This window comes from Rhamphochromis longiceps, linkage group LG16 (genome assembly GCF_057381845.1).
Source record: "Rhamphochromis longiceps isolate RC_006_pf linkage group LG16, R_longiceps_female_GT1.1, whole genome shotgun sequence".
Taxonomy (NCBI): domain Eukaryota; kingdom Metazoa; phylum Chordata; class Actinopteri; order Cichliformes; family Cichlidae; genus Rhamphochromis; species Rhamphochromis longiceps.
Genome location: NC_140572.1, coordinates 22,046,835 through 22,061,437, shown reverse-complemented (window position 1 = coordinate 22,061,437; position 14,603 = coordinate 22,046,835). Strand labels below are relative to the sequence as shown.

General features: G+C 41.7%; 1 protein-coding gene across 1 annotated transcript in view; it reads left to right on the top strand.

Annotated features, from left to right (window-relative positions):
• LOC146651086 (ATP-binding cassette sub-family C member 4-like) overlaps positions 1-7,048 on the top strand; it is a 37,764-nt gene extending 30,716 nt beyond the window's left edge. Inside the window, exons 27-31 of the mRNA XM_085384416.1 lie at positions 1,511-1,600; positions 2,060-2,232; positions 2,693-2,798; positions 4,074-4,208; positions 5,624-7,048. Coding sequence (XP_085240542.1) covers positions 1,511-1,600; positions 2,060-2,232; positions 2,693-2,798; positions 4,074-4,208; positions 5,624-5,701 — 582 coding nt within the window. The 3' untranslated portion in view covers positions 5,702-7,048. The remainder of the gene's footprint in view (positions 1-1,510; positions 1,601-2,059; positions 2,233-2,692; positions 2,799-4,073; positions 4,209-5,623) is intronic.
• Positions 7,049-14,603: the final 7,555 nt, after the last annotated feature.

The following is a 14,603-nucleotide window of genomic DNA, read 5'->3' as shown; positions in this document are numbered from 1 at the left end:
CTGTGGCAAACAGAGGGCTTAGAATTGGTGGAGCACATAATCGGTGTATAGAAAGCTGTGCTTGAAAGCAGTTTTTCCGACCTAACATTGAATCGTCAATTAAAGTGTGTCACAGAACTAGTTTGAATTGGGACTTCAGCTGGCTTAATGACAAGGTGGTGTTTTGGTGACAGAGGGAAAAGCTTATTGGAAGTAAAGAGGTGGAACATTTTCCAAGGCACAGGTAGCAGGGATGAGACCCTGAAAGCTTTACTTTCTCTGGATTGAAATTGAGCAGTTAGCCCTGCACTTTCTGACCTATATGGCGGCTTGTTGAGACATGACTTTTTAATTTTTGCTGTGCTTCCACACCCAAATGTATGCTTCATTTTCTTTTGTTATAAAGGTGACCTGTAAGAGAACAGATGTAAAGGTGTGGATATATTAATAGTTCTGTAACCTTTAAGCTTTTTAGACTCAATGTGTGCTTTACTTTTGCTCCTAGTCTAATCTCACAGTTGCCAGATGAACGTATCGTATCTTGATTCGAGGTCAGATGCATATCTTGACTAAGCTGGAGTTATCGCGTTCCTCTGACTGTGATGCGGATACAATGGAAGCATCACTTTTTGTTATGGACAGTCGCTGCTCTGTGCAACCTCAAACTGTGGCAGACTCAACAGCCTTGTATTATTATTAACTTGTTTTTTTCTTTAAACAGTCATTATAACGATTTAAGTACCTTGCTTATTTTGCTCACGGATCAAACACTGTGGACATAAATGCAATATAAAAACCTTATCTGCAGCAGGGGTGTACCGTGAGCGAGAGGGTCTTTATGCTGTCCAAGGAGAGCCCTCTACTGAGTAAATCACTTCAACATTGGAGCAAGATTTATGAATGCACACTATATATGGCCTGACATGAGATGATGTGGGATTGTTCCTTTTTATCAGTTCATCACAAACAGAGTGGCGTGTTGGAACAGTGCCCATGGACAGGCTCTTTCCTTTACACTGTAATAAAGAGCTTTATTTACCCTCTTAAAGAGGGCTGTGTGGCTCAACCTTGATACAGGTGCATGGCTTACCATAAATACATATCTTGGACATCCTACCTGTCTGAGATGTGAGGCTGTCCTTTCATGAGGGTAGTCAACTAATGTGATAACCTAACTATTCACACATGCTTGTACATTTAGTTAGTACGGTTTCTTATTCTGTATTTTAATGTTAACTTGACAGTCCTTTTGTGTCATATTATACATTCAGACAGCCTTGCACGACTATTCTCCACCAGCACCAATGCGCACATTGTGGTTTTCCAAGTAAAAAGATCAACTTACTGAAGCATAGTTGGCTAGAGCACTGAATAGAGCTCCTGAGTGGAGCAAGGCCTTTGTGAACATCTTCCCCTCACACATTGCTTAGCACTCTTCTATAAATCCTGTCTTAACCCTTTCATACATCTTCCCCCTTGTCATTATCTTAACTGGCCACGGCCTTCTCTTTCCATATCCATCTATCCACAGGACCCAGTTCTCTTTACGGGCACCATGAGGAAGAATCTGGACCCTTTCAAGCAGCACACAGATGAGGACCTGTGGAATGCACTCCAAGAGGTACTCCAGCGTGGCTCTGAATGATTCTCCCTTGCCAGCCCAGGGGGGGATCCCTCTGTCCCCCTGTACAATGCTGCCATTCAGATTCCCTGCTCGCCACAAGTCATGGGGGGAAATCCCATTAGGGCCATGGGGCCCAGCTCAATGTGCGGCTTGTAACGGGTAACCATTGAAAGTGCTGGGGGAGATGTGTTTGGGCAGTCAGGCCAACCAGGATGAAGGCTTCCCCCACAGTGAAGGGCTTCAGCTCCTGGTCCTGTCTCTGAATGGGTTTGGTGGCCTGGATTAAAGCTAGAGGCTGGCCACAAGAGAGCACTGGCCAAGGTCATCAGTAGACCTGGCCCTGCATTGTGCCAGGCAGTTAATGGGTGTGTTTGGATGGCTCTTTAAAGACATCCCCACAGGAGGCCTTTATGCAGGAGTAATGAAGGGTAGGGGCTGAGCTCTCTCTCTCTGCAGGTGCAGATGAAGGCCATGGTGGACGAGCTGCCCAGCAAGCTGGAGACGGTGCTGACGGAGTCGGGCTCTAACTTCAGCGTGGGCCAGAGGCAGCTAGTGTGCCTGGCCAGGGCCATCCTCCGGAAAACCCGCATCCTCATTATTGATGAGGCCACTGCTAATGTGGACCCAAGGTCAGATTATACTTCTCAAGTAAATTATTATACATCAGCGTGGAAGCGCTCTCTTCCACATGTGTCTTGTTTTTCTGTACAATGGTGCTACACAATATGGGTATTTTTAAGTGCATAGAATAAAACCTTTTCTCTTTTTTCTTAAAATCATTTTGGTAAAGCATCGGTGCAAACATAGATTTTTTTTTGTTTAACACACATAATAAAAATATATGGGTTTATAAGTCTAAATCTCACCTGGTGAAGATCAAATCAAGTCAATTAAAAAAAATGTAACAAAATATACCACACTTGTCTTTTTAAAGCTGAAGTCCTGTGGTATTCTGTATTTTTTCTGTCTGTTGCTGCACATATTTCTCTGCTGATGAGCCATTGTTCTGTGCTGCGTAAAATCCCTGCCCAAGGCTGTATAGGAAGAGAGCTTTTCAGTTCTCAGGTGTTTTGTTTCCTGCTTCTTTAGAACTGATGGACTCATCCAGCAGACTATCCGGGACAAGTTTCAAGAGTGCACAGTCCTCACCATTGCTCACAGGCTAAACACTATCATTGACTGTGACAGAATACTGGTAAGTAAGAAAGCAGTAAATTTCCATTGTAAAGCACTTTAGTGAAGGTTTTAAAATGAGACTCTTCTGCTGGAGTTCATTCCAACATTGCTCTGCAAGTAGCTTTGTGATATTCCCTCTTAAACTTTGGCAACCCCTTGTACTATCTCACCAGCTACAGTAAATATTGCATTCAGTGTTTTCAGAATTTGTAGAGTAAATCTGGGGTCCCCTGCAAAACATGCACTTCACATTCATTCTCATTGTTGTATGCCAAACAAAAGCAGCTTTTAAACACCTCTGTCCTTTATTTTCAGTTCCGCTACCTTATTTTGCAACAGCTGGGCAGATTTCTCACTCGCAGCATTCCCTTTCATTCAACCTTCGCTTGCACCACTTGATCTTTGGCCCTTTCCTGCTACTGCCTGCAGAGGTGCCAATTAGTGCCATTTGTGGTGGCATTTGTTAAGAGTCTATGGAGGACGGGGCACGGCCCGGTGGCCGCTTGGTGACTGAGAGGGTTGCTGAAATAAGGCAAATATCACAGAGAGGGGACTGTTTCACACGTACACTCGTGTTAAATGCCCCCAGACTGTCACACACTCTGGGAAAATTAAATTGGGACCCGGAAGAATCGTCCAAATTGCAAGAATCGAATTGCATTTCCTGGTAGCCTGCTCCTAAACTTTTGATTATGACAGCAGCTGCAGAAGTCTCCCTTTCATACTAAACACTACCTGAAAGTGGGCTTTACTGATAACAAACTGCTCATTAACGCTGTAAGGGGATCGAGCTTGTTAAAATTTGTCTGTGATATAATTGTAGTCTTTTCCAAACTGCCTGAATTGGCACTATTCTTTGTGTGGTTTACATGGCATGTGATGACATAGAAATGATGGTAATTTTCTAGCGAGTCTTAAAGGTGTGATTGTTGGATTTGACTGAGGACCACCCCTAGGCCTCTGAAACGCTAGGATAAATACATGGATAAATCCCTGATCTCCTGTCTGTCAGAGTCAGCGCACCAGACTTTCACGCTGCTAACAGGTTACCCTCATTGTGCATGGCGTTCTCGAGCAGAAACAGGCACCCGTGTTTGTTGTTGCATGAGTCACATAAAATAGATGGTTCCTATGTGCACCGAACTACTGTTTCCCCATTCAGCTTGCGCTGTCTGCTTGCATCACTCAGCAGTGAAACAGCTGAAATGTCAGTTTTCCCCAAAGTAAAGTATACAGACACAGGAACACACACACTTACACACACACACACCCACCATTGTATGTGTGATTGCAGGTTCTGGATGCTGGCATGATCCAGGAGTATGATGAGCCATATGTGCTGCTCCAGAACCAGGATGGGCTCTTCTACCAGATGGTCCAACAGACAGGCAGAGCCGAGGCTGCCTCGCTCCTGCACACAGCCAAACAGGTAACCACATCCACCTTTGTCCCAGGACAAGCCTGTCCCTAAATAAGAGCCCAGTCGTTGCACAGTAATCCCAGACTCTCCCCTTAACTCCAGGCTCCATTGCTCACCTCCAAAATAATACAGCTAAGCAACAGAAGATGTGTGTAGCCCTGACAATGCAAAGACACTTGATTACCATTTTAATTTAAAGTGTCTACTTGGAGCATTGCGACACCATAACATTAATTTCAAGAGAGAAATTGTCCCTTTGTAGATTTACATCCTCTGATATTATCGGAAAAAGTCTCTGTATAATCTTTTTTCTCATAATGTAATTTTGAGATCATTTTAGCGATGATTCTAGAAAAGCAGCTTTCTTTGCACTGTATCTATTTTGAAATATTGGGTTTAACTTCATCGCGATTTGGGATAAACTTTCTATGGGGATTACTGTAATAGAGAATGTCCATATTTTTTCCCTGTGAAATTCATTTGTGATGTATTTCCCCTTCAGACACTGAACAGATAAGAGCCAGCTATTCATTGTTCAATTCCACTTTATGTGCATCTGTCTGGGACTACAGATACCATATTGCAACTTCAAACAGGTCTTTGTGAAATAAGAAAAAGTAGGCATCATTTCATTTTCTCTCTGTCCCTCGCACAAATTTATCAGCGGAACTGTATCTCCTCAGCCAGAGGAGTGAAATGAGTAAAATACTGATTTCAAAGACTCAGCACAGTGTGGTATTATTTGGTTTCGTCTTACCCTGCACACTGGCGGATTGGTAGTGGCATTGTTCGGGCCCTTACGTTTTCCTTTCTTTATTGTAGGATGCTCTTCTTTGATCAGATTACTGCAGCATCCATAACTGTCTAGCACCACTTATTAAATACAGAGATAGTCCGCATGTTGTGTGTCAAGTTTCTATAGTTGTCAGTCAAGGTTTAAATACATTCAATAATCTGATATCAACCTCTAGCTCCTTTGTCGTGCTGAAAGAGAATCCCAGAGTAGACAGTACATATATCTCAAGCTATGGCCAAGCTTTCACTTCCATTGCCTCTTTTTCCACAAACTTTCTTGCTGAAATTGTTCAGCTGTCAGAGCGGCTCGGCATAAAGAAGCCATGCCTTTTGCAGGCGCAAACACTGCAATCCGGCTTTTCTAAATAGCGGCTTGCAGCTTAGGAGCCAGCGTAAGAGAAAATTAACTCCACAAATAATTCCTGTAATTATCTCCAAAAATTTTCCTGCCTTTAATCTAACAGTTGTTTACTGGGCTAAATAAGCCACTTTTGTATGCTTCAGTGGGTGATAAATCCCCTCGCCGTGCTCTGACTGGATCTGTCATAAATTGCGCCTTAACAGATCGTAGCTCAGATTGGACAGTGTGCTTGTGTTCTGTGACACTGCTTCCCTGATCCGCTTTTCAGGTTTACACGAACAAAAAGCGGCTGACTGACGTGCGCCGTGACGAGGACGTCCGCGTCATCTTCGAGACGTCCCTTTGACGGTTTGGAGTGTCGCTGTGGTCCTCGTGTTAGCCATCAGTGACCAAGTATTTTAGCAGACACACCGATATTCCTAAATGTCTTCAGGCCTAGTGCAGTGTAGTGTGCGCTCCATTTGATTAGCATAGACCCGTGGTATGGAACAGAAAGGAGGCACACGCCTGAGGTGGGCTGTGCCTTCCATTGACAGCATATTACTGCATGGCTGTTTATTGATTGCAAACGGCTATATTTATGTAGGTGTGTCCTGGCTTCTGGGGTATCTACAGTGGGGAACTGGTGCTCAAAAGAGTGTCAATATTCTGTGTGCAATAAATTACCCGTGGCTTAAATTGTTCTTTTAGGGAAAACATTGTTTTATAGGAATAAAGTCTTTTCATTACTTGAAAAATGCTTGACAAGCCAAGGAGAACCTCAGAGGGGACACGGATGCTTTCTGTAATTATTGTGCCTTAATCACGCGATTGATTCCTAGTAATTGCACTGTTTGTAAATTGAATGGTTTCCCTGCACTTTGACTCTATCGGTTTTATGTCTACCTCATCTCTAGTGAGCAAAGACCAGTAACAGTTGGCAATGATACTGACTAATATCAAGGAACCAGATGTCTCTCAACTTTCTGTCCTGGCTTGTTTGATTAACGACTTTATTTGAGAATGTAACACTTTTATGCAGGTAATTATGTGAATGGAACCGAGTGAGATTATTTATATCCTGGTAATTATTCGCGCTGTTTGATTTTTTTACATCTTTGTCTACGGCTCGTAACACAAATGGAAGGTAAGATTTCAAGCACTTTGCAGTTTCTAAGTCATAAATAAGTGCGAGGAATGCTCACTTGTAACTGACACTAGATTTGTTTCAAATTTCATTTAATAAAAGAGTATTGTTTTGAACGTTTCGCTTCATTTTGCTTCATTGTGAGACTGACTCACCAGCGTTTCCTCCCCGCTGTTGCTCATTCCACACTCAGCTGCCTGAATGGTGTGTTTGCTTCAGGTCAGTGGTTACAGCTGGAGTTGAACACGATGCTACAAACTGGTAAGCGGTTAAAGGAAGCGACCGTGTGATTATCGTGCTGAGTCGAGTGATTTTCTAATTCTGTTTCAGTGGTAAAGTGGCGCGGCCTTGCACTCTATTATTTTAACATGTCAGTAGTGCAATAAGATGATTAAGTCTTAAAATGTAATTTTGTCATTAGCGGCTCTCTTAGAAAAGAGCTGTTTAATTTGGCTTCATACAGACAAGCGCAAAGCCAGTGATTACACATTCACAGATTCTTGTCAGTAAACACTTAGCTCGGTCTAAAAGGCGGTATTTAACCAGGCCCGTATTTGGGTCATGAACTGTGGGACATCAGTTCCTTTAAAAGCTGAGTGATTTACACAATTCATTAAAGCCAGTGAATCTTCAGCCGGCGTCATATTAAATGGTTACTTACTCTCAAATAGCCCCTTGGGAGCTGAATTGTTGGCTTGCGAATAGATTAAAGTTTACATTGAAAAGAAAAATTGAATTCAGAGGTAATCAATAGCATAATGGGCCAGTGAGAGGAGCCTGCTGCCTGAAATGAAATTACCATATTTTTAATCTTAATTTTCCACTCTGTTTATCTGACAGTGTGGATGTGCAATCCAAACAGATAATGAGAGAGTGGGATATTGACAGTGGGGTCCTCTGGAGTGCTTGTTTCAGTGATTAAACACTGTGATCTGTGATTACTTTGTGTCGGGTGTCAGGCTGGCGGCCAGGGCCCAGGGAGACGTAGGCACACGGCAGCTGGAGCATCACGGGTCTCTGAGGTGCTAATGCACCTGACGCAGCATTGACAGCATTCGAAACCCTATCAGGGACTGCACCACATGGCAGCTGCCACAATAGAAATACTCATGGCACTATCTACATCAGAGTCAGCATATATCCTCTCTGCTCTCCCCTTGATAAGAGCCAGCGCAAGAATGGTGACAACAAAGTTTGCACAATATGTATTATTAACCAGATACCTCCCTACGTCCCTCAATAATAGCACCATTTTAGGACATATCTGAATAGGTGTGCGAATAGCAGTGCTGTCAACATAGTGCTGATATAGCTTTAATAAACAAATGTCTGGGAAACCTGGCTGTCCACACAATGAAGTTTAATCCCAAAGAAATAAAACGCAAAATAAGAGTCAGCACAATGTGGAGGCAGTGAATAAAATGATGAATTCAAACCGCAGCAGCTAGCTCATCCACACTTTTAAGAGAGAAGTGATACACTGGTGCTGATTTGAGGTTGGGGACAGCTGCCGTATTCAGTTAAAGATGTTTTATTGTCAGTTTTGGAGAAGAATAATGTAACAAGTATCTGTAACAAGTGAAAGTGCTGTAAATTGTTTAAGATTGTTTTGTCACTGGCCTATAAGTAGGCGACTGAAGGCCATTTTGGGTTTAGGAAACAATGTTGTTGGGTTATTTATTTTTTTACAGACTTTGTGTTGTGCCAGCATTTTCTTTTGTGATTGATACTGCTGTTTGACAAATGGAAACAAATTGCACGGTGAAGGCGTCTGAATGGCAGGGAGCTGGGGAGTGTCAAACCTGGTGCTGAAAGACGATGAAGCGAGAGCCTCAGGTTTTTGTGGGCGACTCAGACCTGACTGATCCCAACATAAAGTACTTGTTGAAGAGAAGGAGAAAAGGAGAACGGGATTTTCGACAGGCTGCAGTGAAATTAGGAGAATTGACTATGGCGGCTTTGTTCCTGGCTGGTGACATGGGGTGGGGGGAGATGGGGAGACTGGAGCGATTCCCCAGAGAATCTCTGCTCAGGCTTTCTAAAGTGACTACAAACTGAATATCTGACAAGTTCCCAAGGCCTGACACAACCCTGTGTAGAGCTAAGAAAAACAAACAACAAATGGCACGTTTTGAAGATACGTGTGGTGACACTGGATGCACTGTGTTAGAAAATGGCTTTTTATCTTGTTAAAAATAGGCACTCAATTCGAAACATGCTATATTTTCTATATCGGTGCAACAATCTAGTTAGACCTAGTTTTCCTCATGACAGACTTTGTCAAACTACAAAAATGAGAGCCACCAAGTGTCATTTTCCAACTTATTAGAGGACTTGTAACTGGCAGCGTTTCTTTCATCTAACACCATAAACAAACACAAACAGCAGCTCAAACTTTTTCCTTTCTCCGTGTACACATGTGGTTTAATAAGCCGCACTGACTCAGGGTGCCTCAGCAGTTTAGTGACCGCGCTGAGTAATACTGCTACAAACAATAATTATAGGTCATGCATGTAATGGATGATTATATTTTGTAAATTATCCAGGCTGTGGCGTGTTTCAAGCTCTTTAGAGCTTGAGTACTCTGTGCAATATTTCCAGAGAAACAAGCACTAAAAGTTGTTCAAACAATAAAAAAACAAAAAAAAAACTTGGTTTCTAAGAACTACGCATTTTGGCAGTTTTACCTGTCTCCACTACTTTGAACTAAACTGGCTAATGTGGCCCTTTGAAAGGCTAACAAATAGGAAACCTCTTTGCATGCTTTAGCTTTAAATCCTGGACATGCTCTGCCACCTTTCAAAAGTACCGTTTGATTCCTCAACTGCGAGAGAAAGAAGCAAAGTGGAGTGTAGACAATAGCCAGGGGCTTATCTCATCAGTAAATAAGGCTTATTGCTTAAAGACATAAAAGGCTATGCTTATTGGTGATGTCATCCCTTTGTGTAAGATTGATGAAGCTTGAGGCAGGGGGCATAATGTGAATGTATGTGTGTGAAGAGAGGCCTGGTGCACCAAACTCTGGAGTTCTGAACTTTCCCCTGGAGAGTTTGATTTAATTTAAAATGTATGACATATATTTTAACTGCTGCTGCACTAAAATTGCACTCTTTGGTGGTAAACTAGCCCAAATGTACTTCAAAGTTCCATCTGGCCAGGGGGCTTTTATCCTTAGACATGAGAGCGGTTGATGTTCTGTGCATGTAAACGTGCAGCTTTGGGTAAAGGTGGGGACAGCTTGTGTCCCCCCATTATTGTCTGGTTGCATTTACGTGGGTCCAAGGGCCCACTGTGTCTTTTCGGGTTACTTTCTCATCATTTCTCCTAATGTAGAGACCCACAGGGTTGGTGGCAAGCGCACAATGCGGCCGTTGTATGGTTACTGTCAGCTCTCTCAAATAAGGCTTCCTGTTCATTAGACTTCTTTTCACCTTCGCACAATGCGCCGGCTTTGCAGCAATAGTGAGTCGACGCCCATCTCTTCAATGCCATGTGAATAGTTCTAAATAGTGTTTATGCAAGCTATTGTTGTCTATTGTGTGTCCAGTCCTAATGCACAGTGATTTGCCTGCTTTTGTTGCCTGGGATACATTATCTTGCCTATGTGGCTTCAGATGCATGCCTGGCCTTTGAGCCAGTAAACAGTCTAAAAGTTAACTCCCTATGGACAATGCTGGAGATCTCTGATAAAGTGGGACATAGTGTTACTGCCTCTCTAATAAGTGGTAAGATGGCTTCTTCCACTGCGCGTATATCCTTTTTTCTGTCTGCACAGCCTCTCAAATTAAATGTTGAGTGCACAAAGGCTCAGACTTCTCTTTGCATTTTTTCATGTGCAGAAAAAAAACCCTCAACTCTAATTAAATAGTGACATTTAACCTCAAAGCTGATGTAAATCATAATCTGTGGAGATCATTAAAAAAACATGGTAAAGTTGGTGCTGTTGCTTTCAAAGATTAGGCTGACATTATCTGTTGCACATCTGGTGAAGAATGTCTGCTCGGCGGGGAGATATATTTAAACCCTGTGTCTTTATTCTTACAACCGTCAGTGTGAAAATGAAACGGTAATGCAGATAGACAGGCAGGTGGATAATCTGGCACACATCACAGTCAAAAGAATAAAAACTTTTATATCTCAAAGATAATGTCAAAATGATATGTCGGCTAATGGAAATTTGATGTCTCGTCGGTTGCATTAATATGGATTTCTGCTGTTGCACTGTGTTGCGTGTTTGCACCACAACTTTATTGATTACATTGATTTTTAAAAAATAAATAAATGAAATAGCACGTACATTTTGCATTGTACTAGTGTAGCTATATTTGTATTTGTGCCCCATTTATTTAGTTATAGTTGACATTAAGTGTTTCACGAAAAAGTTCCTGTTGCTCGTAGCTAAACTGTAAACTTTTCTCAGCAAGTCCACCCGAGTTAGGCAGATTTTAAAAATGAGCTTTTACTTCGAGAAAATAAAAGTTGTTGTGGTGGTGGTGGTGTGTGTGTGTGTGCGTGTGTGGGGGGGGCATACACCTAAATTGTTTTTCCAAAAATCCAAATAAACCCGAAAAATGACAGAATAGGAATAGGCAGCATATTATAGCCTTCATCTGTTTGTGGCATTGTTCTAGAAAGTGTATACATCACCTCCAGAGAGTAACCGATAGGCCCAACCATTCACTACTTGGATAGTTGCACAAAAGCCGAAGATATCTGCGGCACAGATTACATTATACTCATTTCAAAAGCATTCACAGTCAAGTATGCAGAGCGAAAAAAAAGATGCTTTTAATGCGAGTCAGTGATTACAGGTGAGAGATGTAACTGATAGGCGGTCATTATTGTGCAGAGATTTGGTTTGTTTGACCCCCTAAAGCAGTCTGCTGCCAAGGGAATTTAAAACAAGCTTTGGACTTGGAGGAAAGGAATGTTATGATTGCTCTCAGTGACACTGATACAACACTGTCACATCTCCAGACTATGGGAGACGCGACTGAGCCGAGTCCCACAACCTGAACACTTAGCGGCAGGGATTTTATTAACCTGTCAAAAAAGAGGCTAGGTGCTGCTTTGTCTTTTATTGCCACATCCCCTTACGCTCTTGCTGTTGCTTACACGTTTGACCTCCATTAGCCCACCAGGTGTGTTTCACATTTTATTTAATGAACTGTAGTCATGAGGTAATTCATTGCCTGCAACAATACTCCTTGAAGCAAGTTTTTTTTCTTCTTTCCTCCACACTAAAGTAGTGATGCTGACTTGCTTTGCTCCTGGGCTGATATTTTCATTAAAGGCCCTCTTATCAATTAATGAAATAAAGAATCTGTTTCTTGCCCAATGCTATTACCGCCCACAAATCAAAAGGTTTCCAGTGTAATGCCTTGCCTCCCATGCCAGTTAATTAGGTAGTGTTGTGCTACATACTAATGCTACTTTCATGAGAATAATCTGAGACAATGAACCTGTCTCTTTTGTGTCCTTCTGCAAGCCCTCTTAATTAATATCAGCAAATACAAACCAAAGTTAATTGAAATTTGAACATCCCATCTTTATAGTTTACAATAATACAATTGTTCTTGTTTTGTTGGTGTTTTTTGAATTACAATAATAGCCGGCATCATATCTCTATTTAATATTTCATTGATTTCTCTCAGGGATGCAGCAGAAATATAAAAGAAAGAAATGTCTTAACCATGAGTAAACACCGGTGGCAATATATGCAACCCCAAAATTGATTTCGACCGACACATTAATATTCAAACTGCTCCAGATAATCATAACAAGGTGTACGTGATTTGTTTTCATTGATTAAGTGACATTGCTCCAGCGTCTCTCGGCATGGTTATTAATATAGTTTGCATTGATATTATTCCTGCGTTAACAACAATTTCAACCAAGTGCGGTAGATTACTGGGCTGATTCAAAAGAGTAGCATCTCTGTGGCATGTGGCTTTAATCAGAAACGCTTCTGATGTAAAATCTTTACAACTTTAATCAATCTATGGATGCGCTTTTCAAACTGTATGCAAGTTTGAATAGCATAGTTTTAAAGAGGCTGTGCCCTGCTGTCAGATACCTGATATGTTTTGCAAATTACAAATCCTTCTAGGAATATGAATTAGGCTGTGCGAACTGAGTCCTGCTTCCATTTGTGGTGCGCACAGTTCAGATTTCACATGGTTTACATGAATTCTAGGAGATAACATAATCAGGCCAGTAATGCAGTAGGATTTTTTTTTATTGTTAATGCACTTCTTTTGTCAAATTGGCCCATGAACAGAAATAGCTAAACAAAATAAATAAATAGATAAACAGTGGGTTGTCATTATAGCCTTTATGCAGTGAGATTTCTGAGCCAAGAACATTTCTGAAGTTAACAGTATTTATGTTCCGGTAGCGTTGGTCACAGTCTGTCATACATTATTTGCATCTGCATGTCCGATTAGCAAATGTGACATATTCCTGAGATCAGGCTCTTAGCACTCTAACCACCCACCATGGCAATTAACTGTCTACTAAGCTAACAAGCGTAACACACATGCCTGATGCAAGCCAGTAGAATATCAAGCTACTCTCCTAGATGCATGCCTGTTTACCCTGTAGAACCACTGCGAACACACTGTACACATCCATTTTCTACATGCACCGGCTAATTTCAGATGTTGATTAACCTGCGGCGCTGGACTGAGCGGCTCTCACCATCGTCGATATGGGTTTATGCTGGGTTGCAGCTGGCGTTGGAAATCCACGAGGGACTAGCGAGAAGTTGTCGGGGAGGAAAGGTGCTCTTTGAGCTTTCATCTTCATCATGAGCACTTTAGCTGTGAGCCGAATGAAATTATCAACTGTGATACCGGCCTTTCTTGTCTTCAACCCTCATGCTTAAATCACATTGCCCTTGACATTTTGAGTGTTGTTATAACTGCTTTGAAAGAGTACGGCATGAAAAAAATGCCTGAATACATACGAATAACTCAAAGAACAGTGTCAAAGAAAGACAGCGCATTATACGCTGAATCGTTCTTATTGTGTGTCAGGTTGGAGGGCAACTGATTTACAAGAGTACAAGCGGCCATTTATGACAGTGCATGCTGTAGGTCATCATCGGGAAAAGAAGTAATTTAAGTACCAATCCACTGATGCATTTATTCTTCGAATGGGGCCTAAGCATTATCAGCACTGCTGTAAATAGATTGACAATGTCGTTTCACTATGTGTTGGAGACTTTTATCTAGTGTAACATCTGAATGTAAAAGAAAGCGCGCACATGTGTGTGTGTGGTTTTTATACATATATGTATATATATATATATATATATATATATATATATATATATATATATATATATGTATATGACAACAAATGGCACCAAACGAAACTATCTGTTCTAAAAAAGCATTGACCGTCAGGGCATAGCCAATATGGAGGTTAATCCATTCTAGTGTCTATACTATGGGATGCTTGTGGAGCCATATTTGCTTAGGGCAGCCATGCAAATTATTACTTACTGCCCTGTAAGCTGATAACACAAATTAGATACCCATTAAAGTTGAACAATGTATATAGAATGAGAAAAGATTGCAAGTGATACCTGAAGGGATGCTTAAGTCATATGGCACTAAAATATGCCTCATGCTTGCAAACTTCAAAAGTGGAGAGATGTTTATCCGTGGGATTGGAAGATGCATAATAGTAATCTCATATGCACAGAGGCAGCTGCCAGGTGGAGGATAGCACACTGCATGTTTATGAATAGAAATCATTACAGGGACTGGGGAGCATACCGGCATGGACCAGTGACACAGAACTTTTTTATCGTCTACCCAGTGCACAGTGCAGCACTTAAAAGTTCATGTTCCGAAATATTTAGTACAGTACCGCGTCACTTTATTTGTGGTCATTTGGAGCAGTGCTTGATTAGTGTTTTTAACTGAATGCTAATTACTTGAAGCCTTGACCTGAGTATGAGTCGTTCGTGCCATGCCGACACCTGAGGGGCCAGCTTTACCAGCAGTGCCACTGCTTCGCTCTTCCGCTCTACCTCTCAGCCTGTGCCTCTTATCAGATGAGCTACTTCAATTCATGTGTCAAACACCTCTTTGAGTGCAAATACAAATGTTCA